This window comes from Schistocerca gregaria, chromosome 5, assembly GCF_023897955.1.
Source record: "Schistocerca gregaria isolate iqSchGreg1 chromosome 5, iqSchGreg1.2, whole genome shotgun sequence".
Taxonomy (NCBI): Eukaryota; Metazoa; Arthropoda; class Insecta; order Orthoptera; family Acrididae; genus Schistocerca; species Schistocerca gregaria.
Genome location: NC_064924.1, coordinates 149,294,627 through 149,318,551, shown reverse-complemented (window position 1 = coordinate 149,318,551; position 23,925 = coordinate 149,294,627). Strand labels below are relative to the sequence as shown.

At 43.1% G+C, this 23,925-nt stretch overlaps 1 protein-coding gene across 2 annotated transcripts in view; it reads left to right on the top strand.

Annotated features, from left to right (window-relative positions):
- Positions 1–10,602: 10,602 nt before the first annotated feature.
- Positions 10,603–23,925, top strand: part of LOC126272275 (monocarboxylate transporter 12-like) — a 152,879-nt gene continuing 139,556 nt past the window's right edge. Inside the window, exon 1 of one of the 2 annotated variants that reach the window (XM_049975025.1) lies at positions 10,603–10,992. In XM_049975025.1, coding sequence (XP_049830982.1) covers positions 10,908–10,992 — 85 coding nt within the window. In that variant the 5' untranslated portion in view covers positions 10,603–10,907. The remainder of the gene's footprint in view (positions 10,993–23,925) is intronic. The other variant, XM_049975024.1, reaches the window with a different exon arrangement.

Below are 23,925 nucleotides of genomic sequence, written 5' to 3'. Positions count from 1 at the left end.
TAAAAGGGTGGTGCATTGGCGAAACTGTCATTTATATTCAGGTGATTCATGCGAATAGGTTTCCAATGTCATGATGCCCGCACGACAGGAATCAACAGACTTTGAATCCGGAATGGCAGTAGGAGCTAGTTGCACTGGACCTTCCATTTCGGAATCGTTAAGGAATTCAGTATCCCGAGATCCACAGTATCAAGAGTGTGCCGAGAATACCACGTTCCAGGTATTACCTTTCACTACGGACAAGGCAGCGACCGACGGCCTTCGCTTAACGACCGAGAGAAGTGGCGTTCTCTTAGAGTTGTCATTGCTAACTGACAAGCACTCAAGCATGAAATAACCGCAGAAATCAATGTGGGACGATCGACGAACGTATTCGTTAGGAAAGTACTGCGAAATGTGGTGTTAATCCACTACGGCAGAAGACGACTGACGGTAGTGTCTTTGCTAAGAGCACGACATATCCTGCAGCGCCTTTCCTGGGACTATATCGGTAGGACGCTACATGACTGGAAAACCATGGCCTGGTCAGATGAGTTCCGATTTCGGTTGGTAAGAGCTGATGGTAGGGTTCGAGAGTGGCGCAAACACCACGGAGCCATGGACCCAAATGGTTAACAAGAGGCTGTGCAAGCTTCTGGGTGCCCTAGAATGATGTGGGCTGTATTTACGTGGACATGGCCCTCTTGTCCAACTCAACGGAGCATTGACTGGAATTGGTTATGTTCGGCTACTTGAAGATCATTTTCAGTCATTCATGGACTTCACGTTTCCAATCAACTATGAAATTTTTATGGATGACAATGCGCCAGCTCACCGGGCCACATTTGTTCGCGATTGGTTTGAAAAACATAACAATCATTGCGAATTATTTGGCTAGCCAGATCACCCGACATGAATACCATCGAACTTTTACGGGGCAAAATCGAGAGGTCAGTTCGTGTACAAAATCCATCACCAGCAGCTCTTTTGCAGTTATGCTCGGCTATAGATGCAGCATGGCTCAGTATTTGTGCAGGGGAATTCCAACACTTGTTTAGTCCATGCTAAGTCGAGCTGCTACACTACGGGTGGCAAAAGGAGGTCCTACACGATGGCTTTTGTCACCTTTGTGTGTATCAGACTTCGGACCGTGTGTGATGTGCTTTCGTAGTACATCGTAGGGTCAGTTTGTTGTGGAGCAAGCAACAATGAATTGGGTTAAAAATTAATGGAGCAATGTGCTGCTTATATACGAATCCCTCTCGTCTGATAACTTACCTGTAGGACTCCAGGTAGAAATACTGTAACCTCCCCACAAAATAAAATAATATGAATAATATTCTCATTTAGTGTAACCTCAAAACAGAAAAATTCCTAAACCTCTCAACAGTAAAAAAATATAATTATGTCGTTCACATTTAGTGTAACCTAACCACAAAATAAATTGCGTAACCTATCAATAATAAAAACGTGACTAATCGCTCAATAAAAAAAATGTGGGTCTCTTATAACCTTTCAATAATTGATAGTCAATTTAACCTGGTAAAATTTGGACGTCAGCAATGCTGCGCCATGGCCCTGATTCATCATTCTGAATAAACTGAAAAATCTTACCTTAATTAGATCGCCGGATAACGCGTATATATCTGCTCCTATAAGAAATTTTCCTGGCGCAGCTAAGTGCAATGCTGGCCGATAGATTTGCTTATATAAAAGGAAAGAACTGATTTTTCTTTTCAATAATCGGGATGGCCAAGGATTGGAGAAATTAGTGAATTCTTGAAATTGAGATGAATGTCGAAAGTTACTTTTTATGATAAAGATTCTTATTAACATATTTTTTTAAAACATATACATGGGACTTGATGTAACAATACTACATATGCGCGAGGCTGCTTTTACCTTATCCTACAACGCTCAGGCTCTGCCATCGCTGCACACGACCGGCCCAGCCAACACGATACACCAGACTGCTCGCTAGCAACAAATTACTGCTACTAACACACAGTTCTTACTGCAGCCAACACTGCTCTTTGGTCTCAGATTCTCTTCAAGCTTACATATCGCAGGCAGCGCGTGAGCAATACATCGAAATTACATCAGCTCCAGTGCGCTAGCAACAAATTCTTTAATTATGGACCTCTTAAAGTACAATCATTGATAGCTCACACCAAAGTACAATTCAATGATGGTGGTGATCTAATGAGAGGAGGGTTACTCAGATGTAACATTATTATTCCTCTTTGTCAACAACAATAGCCAAATAGAACAGGTGTACTTCCAGTTCCTCACGCTGGAATATAAAAATGGCGCTGAGCACTATGCGACTTACCTTCTGAGGTCATCAGTCGCCTAGAACTTAGAACTAATTAAACCTAACTAACCTAAGGACATCACACACATCCATGCCCGAGGCAGGATTCGAACCTGCGACTGTAGCGGTCGCTCGGCTCCAGACTGTAGCGCCTAGAACCGCACGGCCACCTCGGCCGGCCACACTGGAATATATCCATCGCCTGGACTGGCCAGTGAATTAGCGGCCACCAGCAGTTGGGTGCGAGATTATTCGATAAGGCTGGACCTAAAAAATGGCTCTGAGCACTATGGGACTTAACATCTACGGTCATCAGTCCCCTAGAACTTAGAACCACTTAAACCTAAACTAAGGACATCACACAACACCCAGCCATCACGAGGCAGAGAAAATCCCTGACCCCGTCGGGAATCGAACCGGGGAACTCGGGCGTGGGAAGCGAGAACGCTACCGCATGACCACGAGATGCGGGCACGCTGGAGCAGCTTTTTAGAATGTTAGCCTGAAGTTCTGGCGAAACGTCAGAAGACTCATTAAACGAAAGACAATAGGCTACACTTTCTTTAAGATCAACGTTGTGCAACTGGTAAAGGCCCGCAATCCTAGCACTATGGCACAATGAATTACAGATAGGAAACAAATTACGCTTACATTAACCATTCAGAACGGCGAAAGTCAAGTCTCAGTGCATGCTGTTGTTTTGGCCTTCTGTCTGGAGATTAGGTTGATACACTACGCTACCTCGGCTCTGTGCCTGCCATTTCATCTGTGCATAACTATTGCTACCTACAGGCACCTGAAGCTGCTTCCAGTAGCCAAGCTTTGGTCTGCAGACCCAGTCCTCTTCTCCCACACACTCACTCACCTCTGTTACCAAACAGATTACTCCTTAGGTTAGGTTAGGTTAGTGGTGTTTAACGTCCCGTCGACAACGAGGTCATTAGAGACGGAGCGCAAGCTCGGGTTAGGGAAGGATGGGGAAGGAAATCGGCCGTGCACTTTCAAAGGAACCATCCCGGCATTTGCCTGAAACGATTTAGGGAAATCACTGAAAACCTAAATCAGGATGGCCGGAGACGGGATTGAACCGTCGTCCTCCCGAATGCGAGTCCAGTGTGCTAACCACTGCGCCACCTCGCTCGGTGATTACTCCTTGGTACCTCAAAATGTGTGTGCTCTCAGTCGGTCGCTTCATTTAATCGTGATCTGAAATTATTTTCTGCGTAAATCGCATCAAAAACTCTTCGTTCGTTACACGAGTTACTCATCAAAGCATCATCGTTCACCAGCAGGAAAACATTTGAAAAAAAAAACAATTCTCTTCTTATCTATGTATATAGTCCAAGTTTCATTTACATTCTAACCAAATATCATCATGAAAGACTTTTTAACACTTAAAGCTACGTTGACGAGCCAAAATATTACGGACACGTGCTTCAGACTGCGTTGGTCCACTTTCGAAACGCAACACAACATCCATCCGGCGGGGTATGAATTCGATACGTCCTTGCTAGGTTTCTGAAGACTTGTGGAGCCATTAAAATAGGTGATAGTGGTTCGTGGTCTTGCAGCTGGCGCCAGATGCCGTCCTAGATGTTTTCCTTCGGGTTCATATCAGGCAAATTTTGTGGCTAAGATACTGACGTGACTTTACTATCATACTCTTCAAATCAATGTAGCATGATTCTGGTCTTCTGACATGGATAGTTTTTGTAGTGTAAGATGTCATCGCTGTCGGGGAAAACATCAAAGCATGAATGACCCTTAGTGATGTTCACCTTCTCAGTAGTTGTGGTGATGCCTGCGATTACCAGCACAGGTCTCGTGGAAGCCCATGCGAGTGACTCTCATTGCACAGTAGTGTGTCCGTCGACCTGAGCCCAAGGTGTGTAGCATCGATGGGCAACTGAGCAGTCGTTGGGTCAACACAGTTGTGGAGCCCCTTGTTCAAGACTGTCGGCTGAACGAAGAGTTCCGTAACATTTATGACTGCGCCAGCACTGTGTTGTCGTTCGATCTGGCACAGATCCTCCCCCCCCCCCCCCCCCCACCCCGACTTGTGCCTCGGGCCTCGGGCCTCCACGTTCTGTGATGAGGCGTGATCGCCAAATGTCTTGGCACATACTCGAGGTTCCACCGACCTTGAGCCATTTTCCCGTAGACAGTAGCATGCGTATAGCAGACTTGGTTCGGTGTTTTATAGATAAACGTTCCCAGACGCCGGGCCATAACAATCTGCCCTTACTCAAAGTTAGCTGTGGCAGTGGCCCATATCATCGCTAGAATGATTCCCATTCCCCTCTGCTCAGCTAAGATTCTTTTCTTTCCATGTTATGTGCCCACAACGCCACCAGGAGATATTCACTGTTGCGATGACCAGTGATCATAATGTTCTGAGTCCTCAGCGTACAGCCGGCCGCGGTGGCCGTGAGGTTCTAGGCGCTGCAGTCCGGAACCGCGGGACTGCTACGGTCGCAGGTTCGAATCCTGCCTCGGGCATAGATGTGTGTGATGTCCCTAGGTTAGTTAGTTTTAAGTACTAAGTTGTAGGGGACTAACGACCACAGCAATTGAGTCCCATAGTGCTCAGAGCCATTTGAACCGTTTGAACCTCAGCGTACAGGGATTGTACAAAGTTATGGAACCAAAACGAGAAACCCATGCTTGAACATGCAGGCAAATTTTAGGCAAGCCTGCAGATTGCGCTGTTGTATTTGACCGTGATCGGCACCGGTGCAATGTCCTCAGTACGTTGTAAGTGTTAATAGTGGTCAGAACAGTGTTCTCCGTAGTTGTGAGTGCGTTATGTCGGAGCTAAGTGAATTCGAACGTAGCGAAAATGTTGGAACTTGTGTGGTGGGCCCTTCCGTAACCGAGGAAGCAGAAGTGTTTGTAGTTTTAAGACGCACCCTACTGAAGGTTTACGCTCTGTTGTGACCGGGCGAAACTACTTTCGTCGGACCACAACTGTGGATTCTTTGATTGCTCAGTGAAGTGGCACATCAGACTGGAACACATTAAATACTCGTTCACTTCATTATATACTCGTAAATGAATGTAAGATTTACTTAACTTTGACACAATTCTTTGGAACAGGATTGCTTAATAAGATACAGCTGTTATTGAGTGTTAAAGTATCACTTGATGCATAGTTTAATAAACAGTTTCCTTGCAGTAAAATGTTTCACATTCAAATGAACAAGTCCATCAGAAACTTTAACTGCCGGCCGAGGTGGCCGAGCTGTTATAGGTGCTACAGTCTGGAACCGCGCTACCGCTACGGTCGCAGGTTCGAATCCTGCCTCGGGCATGGATGTGTGTGATGTCCTTAGATTAGTTAGGTTTAAGTAGTTCTAAATTCTAGGAGACTGATGATTTTAGAAGTTAAGTCCCATAGTGCTCAGAGACATTTGAACCAAACTTTAACTATCCTGTACTACGATGTTGACTGCTTCATATGAGAGGGGAGCTCTTGCTAGCTGATAACTATATTGACCTTAGTGTGAGTGTGCTTGCTGCAGCGCTGATCAGGGAGGTGTGGTCTCCAGGAACGTCTCCCACACGTCACTGCGGATTGCAGCGAGCGTTCGCTAATGTCTGTGGCATCGGTTCGGTTGCCAACGTTGATGTGGCAATGTAATCGCTATACGACACTACATACTCTATACAGGGAAAGTGGAACAAATGCTTTTTTATTCCAGTCTCTGATCACAAACGAATTCTTTAAACGATGACCGGTTTCAGTCTGTAATGATCATCCTCAGATCTTTTTTACACCAGTAGCTAGTTGGCAATAATCACTATGTGGACGATCTGGTCTATTATACACCATATTTTAAATCTATGTGATGATGCCATGCTGATTATATTTATATGTTTTGACGAAGCTATCATGGCCGTATCAGTTTAGGACCTACTTCTAAAAAAAGATCTGAGGATGGTCATTACAGACTGAAACCAGTCATCGTCAAAAGACTTCATTTTTGATCAGAGACTGGAATAATTAGCATTTTACAGTACTGGATCAATGATTGTATACGGGATTATGTCGCAGTTGGTGAAAAAAGTGGAACAACATCATTTGCTAAGACAAAATGCAGATGAAAATGTGTGTTGAGCGGTCGTGACAGATAGTCAGTGAAGAGAATTGTGACAGAAGTTAAGAGGGCCACAGCTGCAAAAGTCACTGCAGAACTGAATGTCTCACTTGTGTACCCACAGAGTAACACGAAGGGAGCCCCAGAAGCACAGAATTGTAGGGGGTGCTAGAAGTCCAAAATACAAGTGATGCAAACGCCCATAATAGGAAAACATGGAGCAGGAGCTATAACTTGGCTGTGGAGCGATGGAACATCTGGCGGGGCTTATGTCCCCAGAGGGAAACATGGGAAGGGGTGAGCGATGATTTGGCAGCCATATTGTGCTATTCCATGGGCTCCATGTTTACGCTGCGAAGTCACATTACTGCCAAGAGTTTGAGTGTGGCTGATAACGTTCATCCCACGGTAAAAGTTTGTACCTCAGTAGTGATGCAGCGTTCCAAGACAAAAGGGCCATGTAAACGTATCTGGTTCCGTGAGAATGTGAATAAACTGTAGCTTCTCCTCTTGCCACGACAGTCACCAGATCTCAGTATTACTGAACCTCTGTAATCTATTTTTGAGACAACAATGCGTGATTGCTATCTACCTCCATTACCGTCATATACATTTGCTCCTATTTTGCAGGTTGAATGGTATTAGATCCTCCCCCCATGAACCATGGACCTTGCCGTTTGTGGGGAGGCTTGCGTGCCTCAGGGATACAGATGGCCGTACCGTAGGTGCAACCACAACGGAGGGGTATATGTTGAGAGGTCAGACAAACGTGTGGTTCCTGAAGAGGGGCAGCAGCCTTTTCAGTAGTTACAGGGGCAACAGGACATGTTCTGAGGCATCAAAGGATCACAAATTTGGCATTGGAGGGCAGCGTGGATGGTAAAAATCGTAGAGGGAGACCAAGAGATGAATATATTAAACAGATTCAGAAGGATGTAGGATGCAGTAAGTACTGGGAGATGAAGAAGCTTGCACAGGATAGAGTAGCATGGAGAGCTGCATCAAACCAGTCTCAGGACTGAAGACAACAACAACAATGGTATTAGATATCCTTGAAAATCGTATAGGACCAGTATTTATCCATTCTGAGACGTCTGGAAGCTAATTTGGAAGGGAAAGAGTTTCCTTCATCCCAGTAGGAAGTGGAATTGTCGTATTTTTCCGCCGGCCGCTGGTGGCCGAGCGGTTGTAGGCGTTTCAGTATAGAACCGCTAGCATCCTGCCTCGAGCATGGGTGTGTGTGATGCCCTTAGGTTAGTTAGGTTTCAGTAGTTCTTAGTTCTAGGGGACTGATGACCTGAGATGTTAAGTCCAATAGTGCTTAGAGCCATTTGAACCATATTTTTCCAAGCCTATGTATTAGATGTTAAGACATTTCTGTTTTCAGGAACGCTTTACTCGCTGTAGCCAGTCTGCAGATTATACAGGGTGGTACAAAAAGGTACGGCCAAACTTTCAGGAAACATTCCTCACACACAAATAAAAAAAAGATATTATGTGGACATGTGTACGGAAACGCTTACTTTCCATGTTAGTGCTCATTTTATTACTTATCTTCAAATCACATTAATCATGGTATGGAAACACACAGCAACAGAACGTACCAGCGTGACTTCAAACACTTGTTACAAGAAATGTTCAAAATGTCCTCCGTTAGCGACGATACATGCATCCTCCCTCCGTCGCATGGAATCCCTGATGCGCTGATGCAGCCCTGGAGAATGGCGTATTGTATCACAGCCGTCCACAATACGAGCACGAAGAGTCCTATACATTTGGTACCGGGGTTGCGTAGACAAGAGCTTCCAAATGCTCCCATAAATGAAAGGCAAGAGGGTTGAGGTCAGGAGAGCGTGGAGGCCATGGAATTGGTCCGCCTCTACCAATCCATCGGTCACCGAATCTGTTGGTGAGAAGCGTACGAAAACTTCGACCGAAATGTGCAGGAGCTCCATCGTGAATTAACCACATGTTGTGTCGTACTTGTAAAGGCACATGTTCTAGCAGCAAAAGTAGAGTATCCCGTATGAAATCATGATAACGTGCTCCATTGAGCGTAGGTGGAAGAACATGGGGCCCAATCGAGACATCACCAACAATGCCTGCCCAAACGTTCACAGAAAATCTGTGTTGATGACGTGATTGCACAATTGCGTGCGGATTCTCGTTAGCTCACACATGTTGATTGCGAATCGAGGAAGTACAGTACATACTGACGAAACTAAAATGAGCTCTAACATGGAAATTAAGCGTTTCCAGACACAAGTCCACATAACATCTATTCTCTATATGTGTGTGAGGATGTTTCTTGAAAGTTTGACCGTACCTTTTTATAACACCCTGTATAGTATCTTGGCCACCGTAAGTTATTTTGTTGCCCAAACATCACAACTTGTCAACTACCTTTAGTGTCTTATTTTACAATCTAATTTCCCATTCATCGCTGATTTACTTTTTGTTGATCTTCATCGTGTAACAAGTTTTCAAGTATATTATCCAACCAGTATTTTTAAGACATTTGTAGTCTCCGACAGATTTACAGTGTCGCTGGCAATCAACAAAGACTTTCTTTATTCTGCCTGAATTTTAATTCCCTTTCTAAATTTCTTATTTATTCCCTTTACTATTCGCTAAGTGCAGAGACTTAATAAGCACAGAGTTACCTTTAATGTTATTTTACTACCTACAAAACTACTGCTACACATCAATACCCTTCTCCTGCTGTATAATTTCTAAAGATGTTATAGATAATCATTTGTCCCTGTGTTTTATCGCTGCTGCATTCAGTATAACACGGAATAATTCGTTGACATAGGTGTATTCAGAGTTTCAAAATGATTTGGTCCAGTCCGTTACAATCATTGTTTATTTTAATGATATGACTACTGCTTCAACAGTTCTCACAACGGCCTGTTCTTCGAACTGAGTGTGGATAGTCATGGTGATGAATGTTGAGGCACACGACAGAACAAAATAGAAAGGTCCAGTAAGGTTTAACGTTCCGTCAACAACGAAGTCATTAGAGACGGTGCACAAGCTAGGATTGTTTCAAGTATAGGGAAAACAATAGGCCGTCGCAGTTCAAAGGAACCATCCCAGCATTTGACTCGAATGATTTAGGGCAATCACGCAAAATTTAAATCAATATGGTCTAGCACCAATTTGTACCGTCGTCCTTCCGTTGGCTAAACGGTGCTACACAGTCTCCTCAAGTAGCACTATTTCAACAGCTCTGTAACCATGATTAGCTTTCTGTGATTTGAACCTTTCTAAAATTTGATCCACCGTGATAAATTTCTTGCAATCAGAATCCAGGGCGTTGCGGAATTTTATTGATATATTCGGTCGCCTTTCCAGACACGATATCTTACTGTTACATACACGAAATGTATAGGTGCAAGACATTAAACGACCAAACACTGCTAAATAGTGAATGTTCTACAGTATAATTTTAAAAAATTAACGTAGTTTTACATCAAAATGCCTTTCATAAAAGCTGTGCCGTAAGACTCGAGGAAGCTGTAAGTGCATGTTTCTGTAAAGAGTAATGATTTATCGTCATTCACTAAACAATGGTAAACACCGCTAATTGAGTTTTGTTACTAAAGTGTCGTATCACCTGCCGATACGGCGGGCAGTTATTTGTTACGTTGCTGGAGCAGCTATGGACACTTGCTGCAAACTCTTACGGCTTGAGGTAGTCATTTCTGACCATCACTTCTTATTTCAGAGTGGTTTTGTGGACTATACTGTCTGAATAAACTCGATCCTGACGTTAGGCACATCCTGTAAACATCGGGGATGAGTTAAGAAGGCATACGTAAAGATCCCTTGCACCGGGATCAACTACCTAAACTACCAACAAAGTTTCTAAAACATATTACATAATGACCGCTTCACCATTACCATTCAGATGGCACTGTTAGGAGTAGCTACATTCCTTGTTCTGAATGGATTATCGAATACTTTTACGTATTTTTTTATTTCATATTTTAAATGCGTAACTTCAGTTACAAAATTTCTCTGATGACAAGTCTTAGGCGCCGCTGTTTGCCAAATGTGTCGAGATAGAGCTGCACGTCTTTCTTTAGCTCTCGGGACTTCCTATTCCATACTATTTCAAATATTGCTGTAGATAATAGTTCCAGTATTTTGCGCATTGTACACGTCTTCAGATGCGAATGTAGTGTGCTATGATAGACTGTGTCCGCCGTGTTTGATGGGCTGCTATCAGCGAACCGTGCGCCCCCATCGTCTGTTGCGTCAGATGTCAGTTCTCTCGCCGCCGGCTGTTTACGTGGTAGTGGTTTACGCTACATAGCAAATGCTGGTGGGAGCCGATTGTTTAGCCATAAACTGCGTGTAATGAAGTTTCTCGTTCAGTAAGCTTTTTACGTTGCTTATGATGCTCGGTAAATGCCGCACGTAGCGATCACACTCAAAAGTGCAGTTGTTTTGGAACACGGATTTTGCCAGTGCAACGTAGGTTCGCTACGACTGCCACGTAGACAGATTCCATGGCTTCTTTGGCGGACATTTCTAGATCGCCCATTCTAAGACTAAATACTCTGCATGGGCCATCGGTGCCGTCCTTTTCGTACGGTAAGTGCGTAACTTGCTACTTTTAAGGTTATTTTACTTTTTGGGGCTGTAATTTTTTTAAATATATGTAAGTGTAACTCTTGGAATTGTTTTGCTGTTATACGCACTGGTAACCATAGTTCTAGGTAATTTCTGCTGCAATCCTTCATGCCTTGATTGTTGTATTTCTTACTGTAAGAGAGAGGAAAACTGCTAACCTTTTTCATCGTATTTAACTACACATGACGAAAGACGTGAAAGTGGTACAGCGTTCAACTGCAACGACAGAAAATGCTACTAAATTCATTCTCTCTCTCTCTCTCTCTCTCTCTCTCTCTCTCTCTCTCTCTCTCTGTGTGTGTGTGTGTGTGTGTGTGTGTGTGTGTGTGTGTGTGTGTGTGTGTGTGTGTGTTTGTTTGTTTGTTTTCTCTTCATTTATTTAACCCTTGTCTGACGAAATTTATTCTTAACAAGTTTGAATTCGTTGCCCTGTCTGACAGTTGAATGCCGTGTAATTTTGTCCTACGCAGGCTGGGTAATAAGATATCCCGTGATACAAGACACATTTTGTGTGCTGTTAGCCATACTTTCGATGATTATGCAGGCTGCATAATTAATACTTCCGGCACGAAACTGTTTGCTTTCAGCCAGACCATTCGTGACAGTACTTTTAACGCTACTGTTAACAATGAGCCCGGTAAACGTCTAGAATAGGCCCAGTGGCGTAAGTAAAACGTTTCGTGAAGGAATGTTGTCAGCTCTTGTCCTGAGGTATCGTGGGAGCAAAGGTGTGTCAGCCGTTTTTGTTACGCCTCCAATGAGATATCAGCAGGTAGACTATGTGTTTCTAAGTAATACATAAGGAAGAAAGGGAGAAACATAGCTGTGAACGAGGATTATAGATTTAATTGCGTGTTGTTAGAGTCGCAGCTGTTTAAACGCTGCTTGTGTCTGCAAACCAACGAAACAGTAGCAAGTGTGATGTATTCGAAAATGCAGTTAAATATTTATCTGCTCTGTATTGCTATGCAATCGATCTGCGCAAGCACACGGAGTAAGTGGATCAATGTTTTCTAATAAAATCATGGGAGGAGGTAGTAGGATCAATGCTTTTTTAATTAAATCCTGGGAGAAGGTAGGTGGATCAATGTTTTTAATATAGCGAACGTGCTGCTGCGTAATCGATAAACATGGATCCACCTACCTTGAACCATGATTTAGTTAAAAATCACCGATCTATTGCCTAGTGTGCACGTGTAAAATCGATTGCGTCGACCTTTCACCACATATTTGATACATTTTTGTGTGTCTGCAATTAATACATGGGACATGCATCAGCGTTTTAATTTTTAAATTCAGTCATTAATTACATGAAAAATTGAAAAGCAAATATTTTTTGCCCTGGAAGCCCTTAGACAACCTGCAACTGCGGCTTGGTTACCGTGCTCCCCCCCCCCCCCCCCCCCCCACTCCTACTACCCCCTCGCGGTTAGTCGCTAAGTACATAATAGAGATGGCTGTCCACGCTTCCTTTGAGTATTGTAGTACATTAGGTATCTGTTATCGGAGACGTCAGACGATGATAGTGGTATTAATTATCGGCACCGTCCCTTACAAGGATGACTCTGCCCATTATAACCGATGAAGGCGTTATTTCAACTATCCAACTAGGTGGACCATTCTCACGACAAAGGGCCTGTTCACGCAGGTCCTGTACTACGACTCATATGGAAAGTAAGGGGTTATTTAGCAAAGTCACGCTTTTTATAGCGGCACGACTATCATGGTATGAAGTGTCTAGACTCTAAATTTAATTGTTAATGTTAAAAAATATATCGGCTCAACGACTTCTTTTTAGTGTAAAACACTAAGATTGACGCGTTTCGGAAGTCAAGCTTCCATCATCGGAATAATAAAAAGTGAAAGAACCTGTTAAAACTCGCTAAAATGGAACATGCACGAGGCACAACAAAATTGATAATAAAATTAAAACATCGTGGCTACTTCCCTTGTTGCAGCCGTGTCTTCCAAGGTGCATCTCCACGTAGTCGTCAAAATATAAAAAACTCTAAAATGGTGTCGCCTATAGTGTTCAACATCTCTACGTCATTTAGTCAGAAGTGGGTGGAACCAGAATGATACCTATCATCCTGGACGTGGTTGAGGCTGACTCTTTAGTGTACATGATACAGACGGATGCGTATAACTGAATCACGAAATACTTGGAGAAGTTGGGAGGACGATTGACGATACCTTTGAAATAAATATCGCCGAGCTATAAACGAATATTCCCTTCGTGTGTATGCTTAGGTAATGAGCGCCCTTCTTTTTAAGATCAATAGTAAAACGTTACGAATGTTATTGTAGAGAGACTTCAGACTTTCGCCTCTAGTAAGTCCTGGAATAAGAGTTTGCTAAACTTTATTGTTGCATTTTTAAGTGTGTGCATTCACTTTTTGTGTTGCAGTCTCCTTCCGAAGTTACAAAACTTACATTGAAAAATTAGTGTTTTCCGAATGGAAGAACATACCTACGAATAAATATTCAGCTGAAATTTAAAAGTCTTGCAATCGAAAAAATCTTGTCAGTATTGTTGTTACATAATTAGTCTACTATACTGTTCCGTAGTAAAGGACATCCTGTTTCACTGATCGTTCACAACCGGTGTGGCCTAACTGTCCACACGTTATTTAAATAATTCTAAAAACATATGGCATTTTACTCACCATGAAAGTCATTCGTCTCTGTGTCCGAGGTCGCCAACGCACGCTTCTGCATTGGCACTCGACCTGGAGATCTACCGAGCGAGGTGGCGGAGTGGTTAGCACACTGGACTCGCATTCGGGAGGACGACGGTTCAATCCCGTCTCCAGCCATCCTTATTTAGGTTTTCCGTGATTTCCCTAAATCGTTTCAGGCAAATGCCGGGATGGTTCCTTTGAAAGGGCACGACTGATTTCCTTCCCCATCCTTCCCTAACCCGAGCTTGCGCTCCGTCTCTAATGACCTCGTTGTCGACGGGACGTTAAACAACACTAACCTAACATACAATATATTCACGTAGTATCACAAATATTGTAATGGAGCAAATAAACAAAAAATTAAATTCTAGTCTGTTCCACATCTTTGCATGTTATAAAAATGTGTGTGTGTGTGTGTGTATGTGTAGGTTTCATATCTTCTTCTAAACCACCAGACCGAATGCAACCGAACTTGGTAAACATATACCTTATTGTCAGGAGACAATCGCTGTGGAGGTAATAATCACTTGCCTATCAGAACGGGGTGGGGGTGAAAAAGAAGCGTAGCCCACGACAGGTGAATTCCGAGACTTTATTCAACCAGTATTTGAGAACGAGAGCACTTAGCGACTCGCAACAAAATTTACACATAATTTCAAACCTGTGCAAAACTTTTTCTCGCTAGAAGCCCGACAGAATGATAAAAGGAAAAATGTTTATCGTTTACTGCTTTTGAGCTGTCTATGCAGTAAAAGTACTGCATGAGGTGTTACACTATAAGGCATTACGTCTTTACTACTACGGTATTCGTGACACATTTTACAGTTTGTACACTCCTACATCGCTCAATATAAGCACAGAATTATATCATCGTGAGACTCATAGTTAAGGAGATACAGCGTCATAAACCTTAAGTACGAGGCCGGAAGCTGCGTGCTATAGCATGAGGATACAGCAACAAAAAAATATGTGTGAAAAACCGGGCCTCTACGCAGGTGTGTTAAACATATGTGACATGTGTGTATGGGAGCAAATCAAGCAGGTAAAAAGCGCCTTCTAAACCCCTAGATAGATTTCAGCCAAACTTGTCGCAGTCAATAAAATTCTTCTGGGTTTGAGCCTGCATTGTCACCTATAAGATTTCATCTTTTAGGCGACTGTTGCAAGACGCCTTCCTCAGAGTGTACTGATATCAGTTAGCAGTACACCCTGAGGAAGGCGGCTTGTAACAGCCGCCGTAGTTGACAATGCGGCCCCAAACCCAGAAGGATGTTGCTGACTGTGACAACGGCAGCGGAAGCCTACGTTTACATTCAGCAAAACTTGTTGCACATTTTCCTTACTACCTGAATGAAATATTTTGTAGGTAAGAACCAGCAAAGTCCTATTGGGGTGGAGGTGTCGACTTGGAGAGAGAAGGGGGAGACAGAAATGGACAGTGAGGGAGGGGGAGGAAATGGATAGAGAGTGGAAGATGGGCGCAGAGGGGGGAGTGAAATGGACACAGAAAAGGAAGACAGACAGACAGACAGACAGACAGAGAGAGGGGGGGGGAGGACAGATGGAAGAGAAAGATAAGAAAAGAAAAGGAGATGGATGGAGGCAGGGGGAAGAAGGTGATAGACGTAGACCAGGTTAGGAGGACCGAGAGTTAGAGGGAAGAGGAGCAGTTTGACAGACAGGCAGAGGCAGGAGGAATGGAAGAGGAAAGGAGGTAGCCAGAGAGTGGAGCAAGAAGAGACAGATAGAGAGGGGGAGACGGAGAAGACAGGAGGTGATGGACTAGTACAATTCCAATAAATACATACCTCGGCAACGTTAGGTGCTCAGCTCGTACCTTTAATACACTATGGGATCAAAATAATCCGGACATCTGGTTGACGTAAAAGTTCGTGGCGCCCTTCATCGTTAATGCAGGAATTCAGTGTGGTGTTGACTCACCCTTAGCCTTGATTACAGCTTCCACTCTGGCAGGCACACGTTCAATCAGATGCTGGTAGGTTCTTGGGGAATGGCTGCCCATTCTTCACAGAGTTATGCACTGATGAGAAGTAGCGATGTCAGTCGGTGAGGTATGGCACGAAGTCGGCGTTCCAAAACATCCCAAAGGTGTTCTGAAAGGATCAGGTCAGGACTCTGAGCAGGCCAGCCCATTACAGGTATCTCATTGTCTTGTGACCAGTCCGCCACAGGCCCTGCATTATGAACAGGGGATCGATCGTGTTGAAAGGTGCAGTCGCCATCCCCGAATTGATCTTCAACAGTGGGAAGCAAGAAGGTGCTTAAATCGTCAATGTAGGCCTGTGCTGTGATAGTGCCAACCAAAACAAGAAGGGGGGCAAGGCCCCTCCATAAATAACACGATCACACCATAACACTACCGCCTCCGAATTTTACTGTTGGCACTTTACGCTGACAGATAACGTTCACCGGGCATTTGCCATAGCCACGCCCTGTCATCGGATCGCCACATTCTGTCACACCACACAACAATTTTCACTGTTCCGTCATCCATTGTTTACGGTCCTTACACCAGGCGAGTCGTCGTTTGGCATTTACCGGCGTGACGTATGGCTAATGACCGGCCGCGGCCGCTCGACCATGAAATCCAAGTTTTATCACGTTTTGCCTAACTGTCATAGTACTTGCAGTGGATGCTGATGCAGTTTGGAATTCCTGTGTAATGGTCTGGATAGATGTCTTCTTAGTACATATTATCACCCTCTACAATTGTCGGCGGTTTCTGTCAGTCAACAGACGAGGTCGGCCTGTACGCTTTTGTGCTGTACGTGTCCCTTCACGTTTTCACTTCACTATCACATCGGAAACAGTGGACCTATCTCAGTACAGGCGTAAGACAGAAGTGACACCAAATCACCTGACCACGTTCGAAGTTGGTGAGTTCCATGGAGTCTGCTTTCTCACGATGTCTAATGACTACTGAGGTCGTTGATATGAAGTACCTGGCAATAGATGGCAGCACAATGCACCTAATATGAAAAACGTATTTTTTTTTTTGGGGGGGGGGGGGTCCGGATACTTTTGATCACATAGTGTATATTATACAGCACTTAAATGTGTAGAACGTGAAATACACTATAAGACAGAAAAAGAAGACGCACAATGAAAGAATTATCGAAGTGAGACGGAAACTGGTAGATTCGATGTTCACGTACAGACAATCAATTGATCACAATTTAAGAAAAGATGGATGATTTACTCAAGGGACTGAGCTAAACCAATGGAGAAGCACATAACGTGTTGGTACATCTCTGGTCATTAAGCAAGCAATTATTCGGCTTGTTACTCATTGTCAGAGTTGTAGGAGGTCTTACTGAGGGATACCGATCCAAATTCTGTCCAGTTGGCGCCTTAGATCACCGAAATTCCCAGGTGGGTCGACGGCCCTGTCCGTAAATTTCCAAATGTTCTCAATTGGAAAGCCCGAAGACAAGTAGCAGGAACTCTAACCGTGTCCGGAAGCGGCATTATCTTGATGAATGTCAGCCCGAGATGGTTTGGCTTCGTGCTTGATAATCCTTACACTAGCCAGTAAGTTCGCCGAATCTAACCCCAGCTGAAAAAGTTTTGAGCATTATGGACAGGTTCGCTTCAACCAGATCGGAATTTTAAAGATCTAACGCACTAGTTTGACATAATGTCCAAAACACATCCTCAGGAGGACATCCTACAACTCATTCAATGCGAAGCAGAAAAACTGCTTACATAGGGGCCAGAGGGGACCAACACGTTATTGACTTGTTCCATTGGTGAGACTCTTTCTCTTGCAGAGATCATCCAGTTTTTCTAAAATTGTAGTCATTTATTCTTATGTAAATGTATATCACATATACTGATTCCTGTGCCATTCGGATAATTCCTTCGTGGTACGTCTTCTTTTTCTGTTGTAGAGCGTATTTACAACTGTTGCACAAAACGCAGCCTCGTGTCTAACGCTAGCAAAAATTGCTGATAATGGCGGAAACTGCTAATGGTAGTCTCTAGAGTTCCTTATTGTGAAATTAAAATGACTTAAGTACTGACGAAAAACGTGTTCTTGGTATACTATCATCTATGCACAACAATCCGCTTTATAATTACATCCCTAAATGTAGATAGTTACACAAATTCACTGAAGCGTATGTCTCCTGTAAATATGAGCCGTCATAAAAACACATATGTCGGAATTACGGGAGTATGTGTGCTTTTTTTACGTAAAATTGTAATGACATCCTATCATACGACTTTGTACTACATACCAGATACAAACGGGAAACTGTAAGCAACCGATTTTCAACAGTAAATGGAGGTAAAGCCAGTTCCCGGGGCATCTCGGAGAAGAAGTTCGAGAAATCCATCACCAATATAAATGTCGTTGAACCATACATAATGCAGTGCATCACGCGCCGGAGCAACGAATACCACTGTATGTCTGGTTTTATAGGAGGGTGGGAGAGAGGGATTGAGGCGGGGGAGGGGAGAGGAGGGTGATGGACAGGCACCTCTGTCACTGGAGTCGACAAGATGTAACTAGATGTGGTTAGAGTGCAGCAACAGTTGATCTATTAATATCAGATAATGTCATTAGAACTACTGACAGCCTTACGAGAGTCAGTCCTGACAAAACTCTCCCATTGGTGAGCAAAATATATATGAGACAGGCGAAATAACCTCAGACTTCAAGAAGAATATAATTATTCCAATCCCAAAGAAAGTAGGCGTTGACAGATTGCCGAACTATCAGTTTAATAAGTCACGGCTGCAAAATATTAACGCGAATTCTTTACAGACGAATGGAAAAACTGGTAGAAGCTGACCTCGGGGAAGATCACTTTGGATTCCGTAGAAATGTTGGAACACGTGAGGCAATACTGACCCTACGGTTTATCTTAGAAGAAGGATCAAGGAAAGGCAAACCTACGTTTCTAGCATTTGTAGACCTAGAGAAAGCTTTTTACAATGTTGACTGGAATACTCTCTTTCAAATCCTGAAGGTGGCAGGGGTAAAATACAGGGAGCGAAAGGCTATTTACAATTTGTACAGAAACCAGATGGCAGTTGTAAGAGTCGAGGGGCATGAAAGGGAAGCAGTGGTTGGGAATGGAGTGAGACAGGATTGTATCCTCTCTCCGAAGTTGTTCAATCTGTATATTGAGCAAGCAGTAAAAGAAACAAAAGAAAAATTCGGAGTAGATATTAAAATCCATGGAGAAGAAATAAAAACTTTAAGGTTCGCCGATGACATTGTAATTCTGTCAGATACAGCGAAGGACATGGAAGATCAGTTGAACGGAATGGACAGTGTCTTGAGAGGAGGATATAAGATGAACATCAACAAAAGCAAAACGAGGATAATGGAATGTAGTCGAATTAAGTCGGGTGATGCTGAGGGAATTAGATTGGGAAATGAGATACTTAAAGTAGTAAAGGAGTTTTGCTGCTTGGGGAGCAAAATAACTGATAATGGTCGAAATAGAGAGGATATAAAATGTAGACTGGCAATGGCAAGGAAAGCGTTTCTGAAGAAGAGAAATTTGTTAACATCGAGTATAGATTTAAATGCCAGGAAGTCGTTTCCGAAAGTATTTGTATGGAGTGTAGCCATGTATGGAAGTGAAACATAGACGATTAATAATTTGGACAAGAAGAGAATAGAAGCTTTTGGAATGTGGTGCTACAGAAGAATGCTGGAGATTAGATGGGTAGATCATATAACTAATGAGGAGATATTGAATAGAATTGGGGAGAAGAGAAATTTGTGGCATAAATGGACTAGAAGAAGGGATCGGTTGGTAGGACATGTTCTGAGGCATCAAGGGATCACCATTTTAATATTGGAGGGCAGAGTGGAGGGTAAAATTCGTAGAGGGAGACCAAGATATGAATACACTAAGGAGATTCAGAAGGATGTAGGTTGCAGTACGTACTGGGACATGAAGAAGCAGGCACAGGATAGAGTAGCATGGAGAGCTGCATCAAACCAGTCTGAGGACTGAAGACCACAACAACAACAACAACGTCATCAGAAAATAACTTCCTCGGTAAAGAAGCTGTAGAAGCCACGAAGCAGATCACAGAAACTGGAACACATCCAACAAATAACAGAGTACGTTGTAAGTTAAGTGGTACCCTGCCACAGGAGAGGAAGTCGCCTCTGCAGCATCAAGACAGAGGACGCAGTATGTGAGTTACTCACCATTACGTCGCAATGCTTTGTGGCGAAGCAGCACAACGACAGATTCTGAAGACAGCGATTATATTGCCGAAATGAGTAATTATGTTCAATAAAAAATATGCTTTCCTTAGAAGCCATCCAACTGGAAATTTGTTAGTGTGTGAACTGGTTTCATTGCGACAGACCTGACACTGTCTCAAGTGATGTGCAGCAACAAGTCAGTAAGCAACGAGCCCAGTTGAATGGTCCTACATTCGAATTTGCGACTCACTTATATGTAGTCCGATGCATATGGGGGTATATATGAGTGACTCGACTTCGTCTTTACTTAGAAGAAAACTGCTCTTTAGAGAACTGACCGACTTAGCAGTACGTAAGGGGTTCAAGACACGTTGAGTTTTAGTCCATAGGACAGAGGTACCCTTCCGTCGTCTGAGCTGTGGTGCTGCATGATGGTGATCTTACTATATTTTGAGTTACTTTCTTGTGTTACTGTACGATTCAGAGATTAAGAAACGCAGTTATCCATTTGGCCATTGAGAATCAATTGGGAAATATTTTTTCTTTGGTTGGATGGGTTGTTACCTATGACTTTGATGATACGATGATGAGAGAACGGCCTTCCTTTAGAATTCATTGCTATTAGACTATTTCAAGAACATTACTGGTCTGGAGTACTATGTGTCATTGACTTAGGTAGATAATGAGGAGCATCCAGTGTGAATGTGCAAAGATTTATTCTGGATCTTGTAGGTCACGTGCCCCTTTATACATCAGAGAACTGAACTCTGCATTGGATCGGACCTCGATCAGCCGGCTCTGCACATTAAGGAATAAAAAGGGAAGTATATAAGAGAAGTCAATGGGAAAGGCCTGTGTTCCAGCCTTCAAACAACCCCGTTCAAAAATTCGAATCTCAGCAGTGATTGTCGGCTGACAACTATTCCTGCTCCAGGCTTCAAGCACCAATGAACCTCTCTTAGTGAAGCCAAGGTGAGATGGATACGTGACAATAATTCCTCCGTTATTCTAGTAGACTCTCACTACCAGGCATAGAAAGTGAAGCATCCAGAACTCGTGGTCGGATGCTGGTGCAACTTCACACATGTACACATAATCGCAGGGAACGTAAGTGACTAGAACTTCAATTCTCTGTGACAGTAGACTGGCCTCGGGGTGGATTAGTTTTAGTCGCGTTTGTTGTTGCTACTAGACCTAGCAAGGTAAGTAGGAGGCACGATCAGCGTCAGATGTTGAGTGATCAGTGTGAAGAACACAGAGATGCTGTGAACTCTTGCGAGACAGCGTTATCATCACCAGACAGATGCTGTGGCAGGTCTGAAAGGCGCCCCATTGTAGGTCTCCATTTGGCCGGATGTGATGCCCATATTTATCTGTCATTTGGACGTGCCAGTGGCTTGATGTTGGACTGCATGGCTTTCATACTCGTCAACAAGGTTTCGGTCGATCATATGTGACCAGTACAATGGAGGATCGCCGAATTATGCACCACACACACCGTAATCTCTTCGTATTTGCACCTCCGATCCGAGAAGTAGTAATGGACTCAAGCGTCATTCGTTGGAGACAAGCAGCAGACAGACTAGGGAATTACCACGCCATGCGTAGTTGCCGTCAGCACCACAAGACGACCGGTTGCGTCTGGAACGGGGTTATACCCCTGAAGCTTGGACTGCCGACTGGCATCGTACTGCCTTCAGCAATGAATTTCGGCTCTGGGCTACCCCGGATTTCCTTAGTCGGTGAGTACTGCCAACCTGGGGAGAGGTTCTGTTCTTCAAATCTTCTGGGGATACCAACAGTGTTACACCTTGCGTCATGTCATGGAGAGCAATCAGATATCACGTCAGCACACAGATGTTCGTAATTGAGGGAGATCTGATAGCACAACAGCACGTCACTGACATTCGGAATTCTCATATGCTATCTCTCATGTGTCAATAACTTGGTGCTAGTTTCCAGCAGACAATGCTCGTCCATACAATATTTGTGTCTCTTTTAATTATCCATGTGGTAATGAGGTACTCCCTTAGCCAGCAAGATCCTCAGATCTGTCCCCAATAGAAAACGTGTGGGACAGGTTGGGACGTCAACTCCGTCCCAACGCCAGTACCAGGATGTCGAGAACCTGTCACAACAGCTGTGGGCAAGTTTGTCTAGGGAGAGAATACAACGGCTGTATGACACCCTTGAGAACGGAAAAAGTACAACTAGGTCCATACTGACAAGTTATTCGTGAATTTTACTCGATTTTGTAATCACTGCAACAACACGTACCCTCTCAACCTGTGAAGTGTCATATGGCTTCGACCTCATCGCTTTGTTGTCAGGCAATGTAACTAACTTTTAGGACTTAACTTTTCTCTGTTTTCGTTTTCTGTGAAACTGCTAATAGCTCATTAATGTTCGTCGATATTTACAATATTATTATTATTATTATTATTATTATTATTATTATTATTATTATTAAACGACGTTGTTTCACCCATGAGATGGTGGTTTGAGGAACCGATTTAAAATCCCAGTATGGAGTTTTTATTTCATAATCGTACAGTACCAAAGAAAGACTTACTTTATTCGTGGAGGTATGTGCCGTCTATGCAACTAAATGAAGGCAGTTTGTTTGTTGCCATACGCGTTTCGCTTCATTTATTTGGGAAGCATCATCAGTGGCCTGAAATACATGTTTCTTTTTATATATACAATAAGCGTATTATCTGCTAGATATAATAAGTTGATATATTACATTTTGTCGGGTTTTTTAGGTTAGAAGCAACTTTTGTAGCACAAGTTCCGTAAAATGATGTATCTTTCGTTTTACTTACGATTTCCAGCACTGCTAACACATATATGTGTTTCTGGAGATGTATTTGTTGGTCTTCATGCTCCAGTTAGCCGAATCAGGTGTTGTTTAGCCACTTGTCACATCACATTTCACTTTCACTGCCATTTGGCGATCAACATATGTGTGTTTGCAGTGTGTAGTGTTGCCAACTGTTGTTATGTGTTTGTCTTTTGTTTCTGTTGTGTTTTGTGGTTTTCACTTGTTGTATGTCTGTGTGTGTCTGTGTGTGTGTGTGTGTGTGTGCAATCTTTTTTTTTTTCTGTGGGTTCATGTGTTTGTCTGTGAGTATGTGTGTGTGTATGGGGGGGGGGGGGGGGTAGGAGGGAGAGAGAGAGAGAAGAGGGGAAGGATATTCATTAATTATTTATCCTGGTTGCACTTCAGTTTGTTGTTGTTTTGGTGGCTAGCATGATCAGCGAGTTATTGTTTATATGTATTTGGTCATTGAGTACTTTCTTTTCCATTGCAATGGCTCTTTGTATGTGGAAGTTTTCTTGCAATGTCAGGAGGTTTTTGTTGTGATTATTCACTCTGATAACTGTCATGTCACATTCCATGTTGGATGGTTCATGTCCATGTTTTATCAGTTGTTCGGCAAAGGTAGAATGACTGTTCTCATATTTCCAACTTCTTATATGTTCTTTATACCTAGTTTTAAAGTTCCTGCTTGTCATCCCCAGATATACTGCTTTACATTCTTGGCACTCTAGCTGGTATATACCTGCTCCTTGGTATTTGTCTGGTTTTTCTGTTGTTTGTAAATGTGACTGGAGTGTGTTTCTTGTTCTGTAAGCTATTTGTAATCCCTGTTTCTTTAATATATTTGCTATCTTGTGTGTTGTTTTGTGTTTGTATGTGAGAGTATACCATTTTTTTCTGTTATTCATGTCATGAGTGTTATTGTTTTGTGTTTCTGTGTGTGCTGTAGTGTTTATGGGGTTCTGTAGTCTCTGCTTGTTTTCATTTTTCTTTAGTTGTGTTTTAATTTTTTCATTGAGTTTTTGTACTATATGGGTGCTGTAACCATTGTTAGTGGCTATCAGTTGTATTGTTAGTAACTCTTTTTCATAATTTTCTTTGTTGAGTGGGATGTTATTTAGCCTGTGTAACATGTGTCGTAGGGCCGCTAATTTTTGATTTTGTGGGTGGTTGGATGAAGCATGTATGATTAT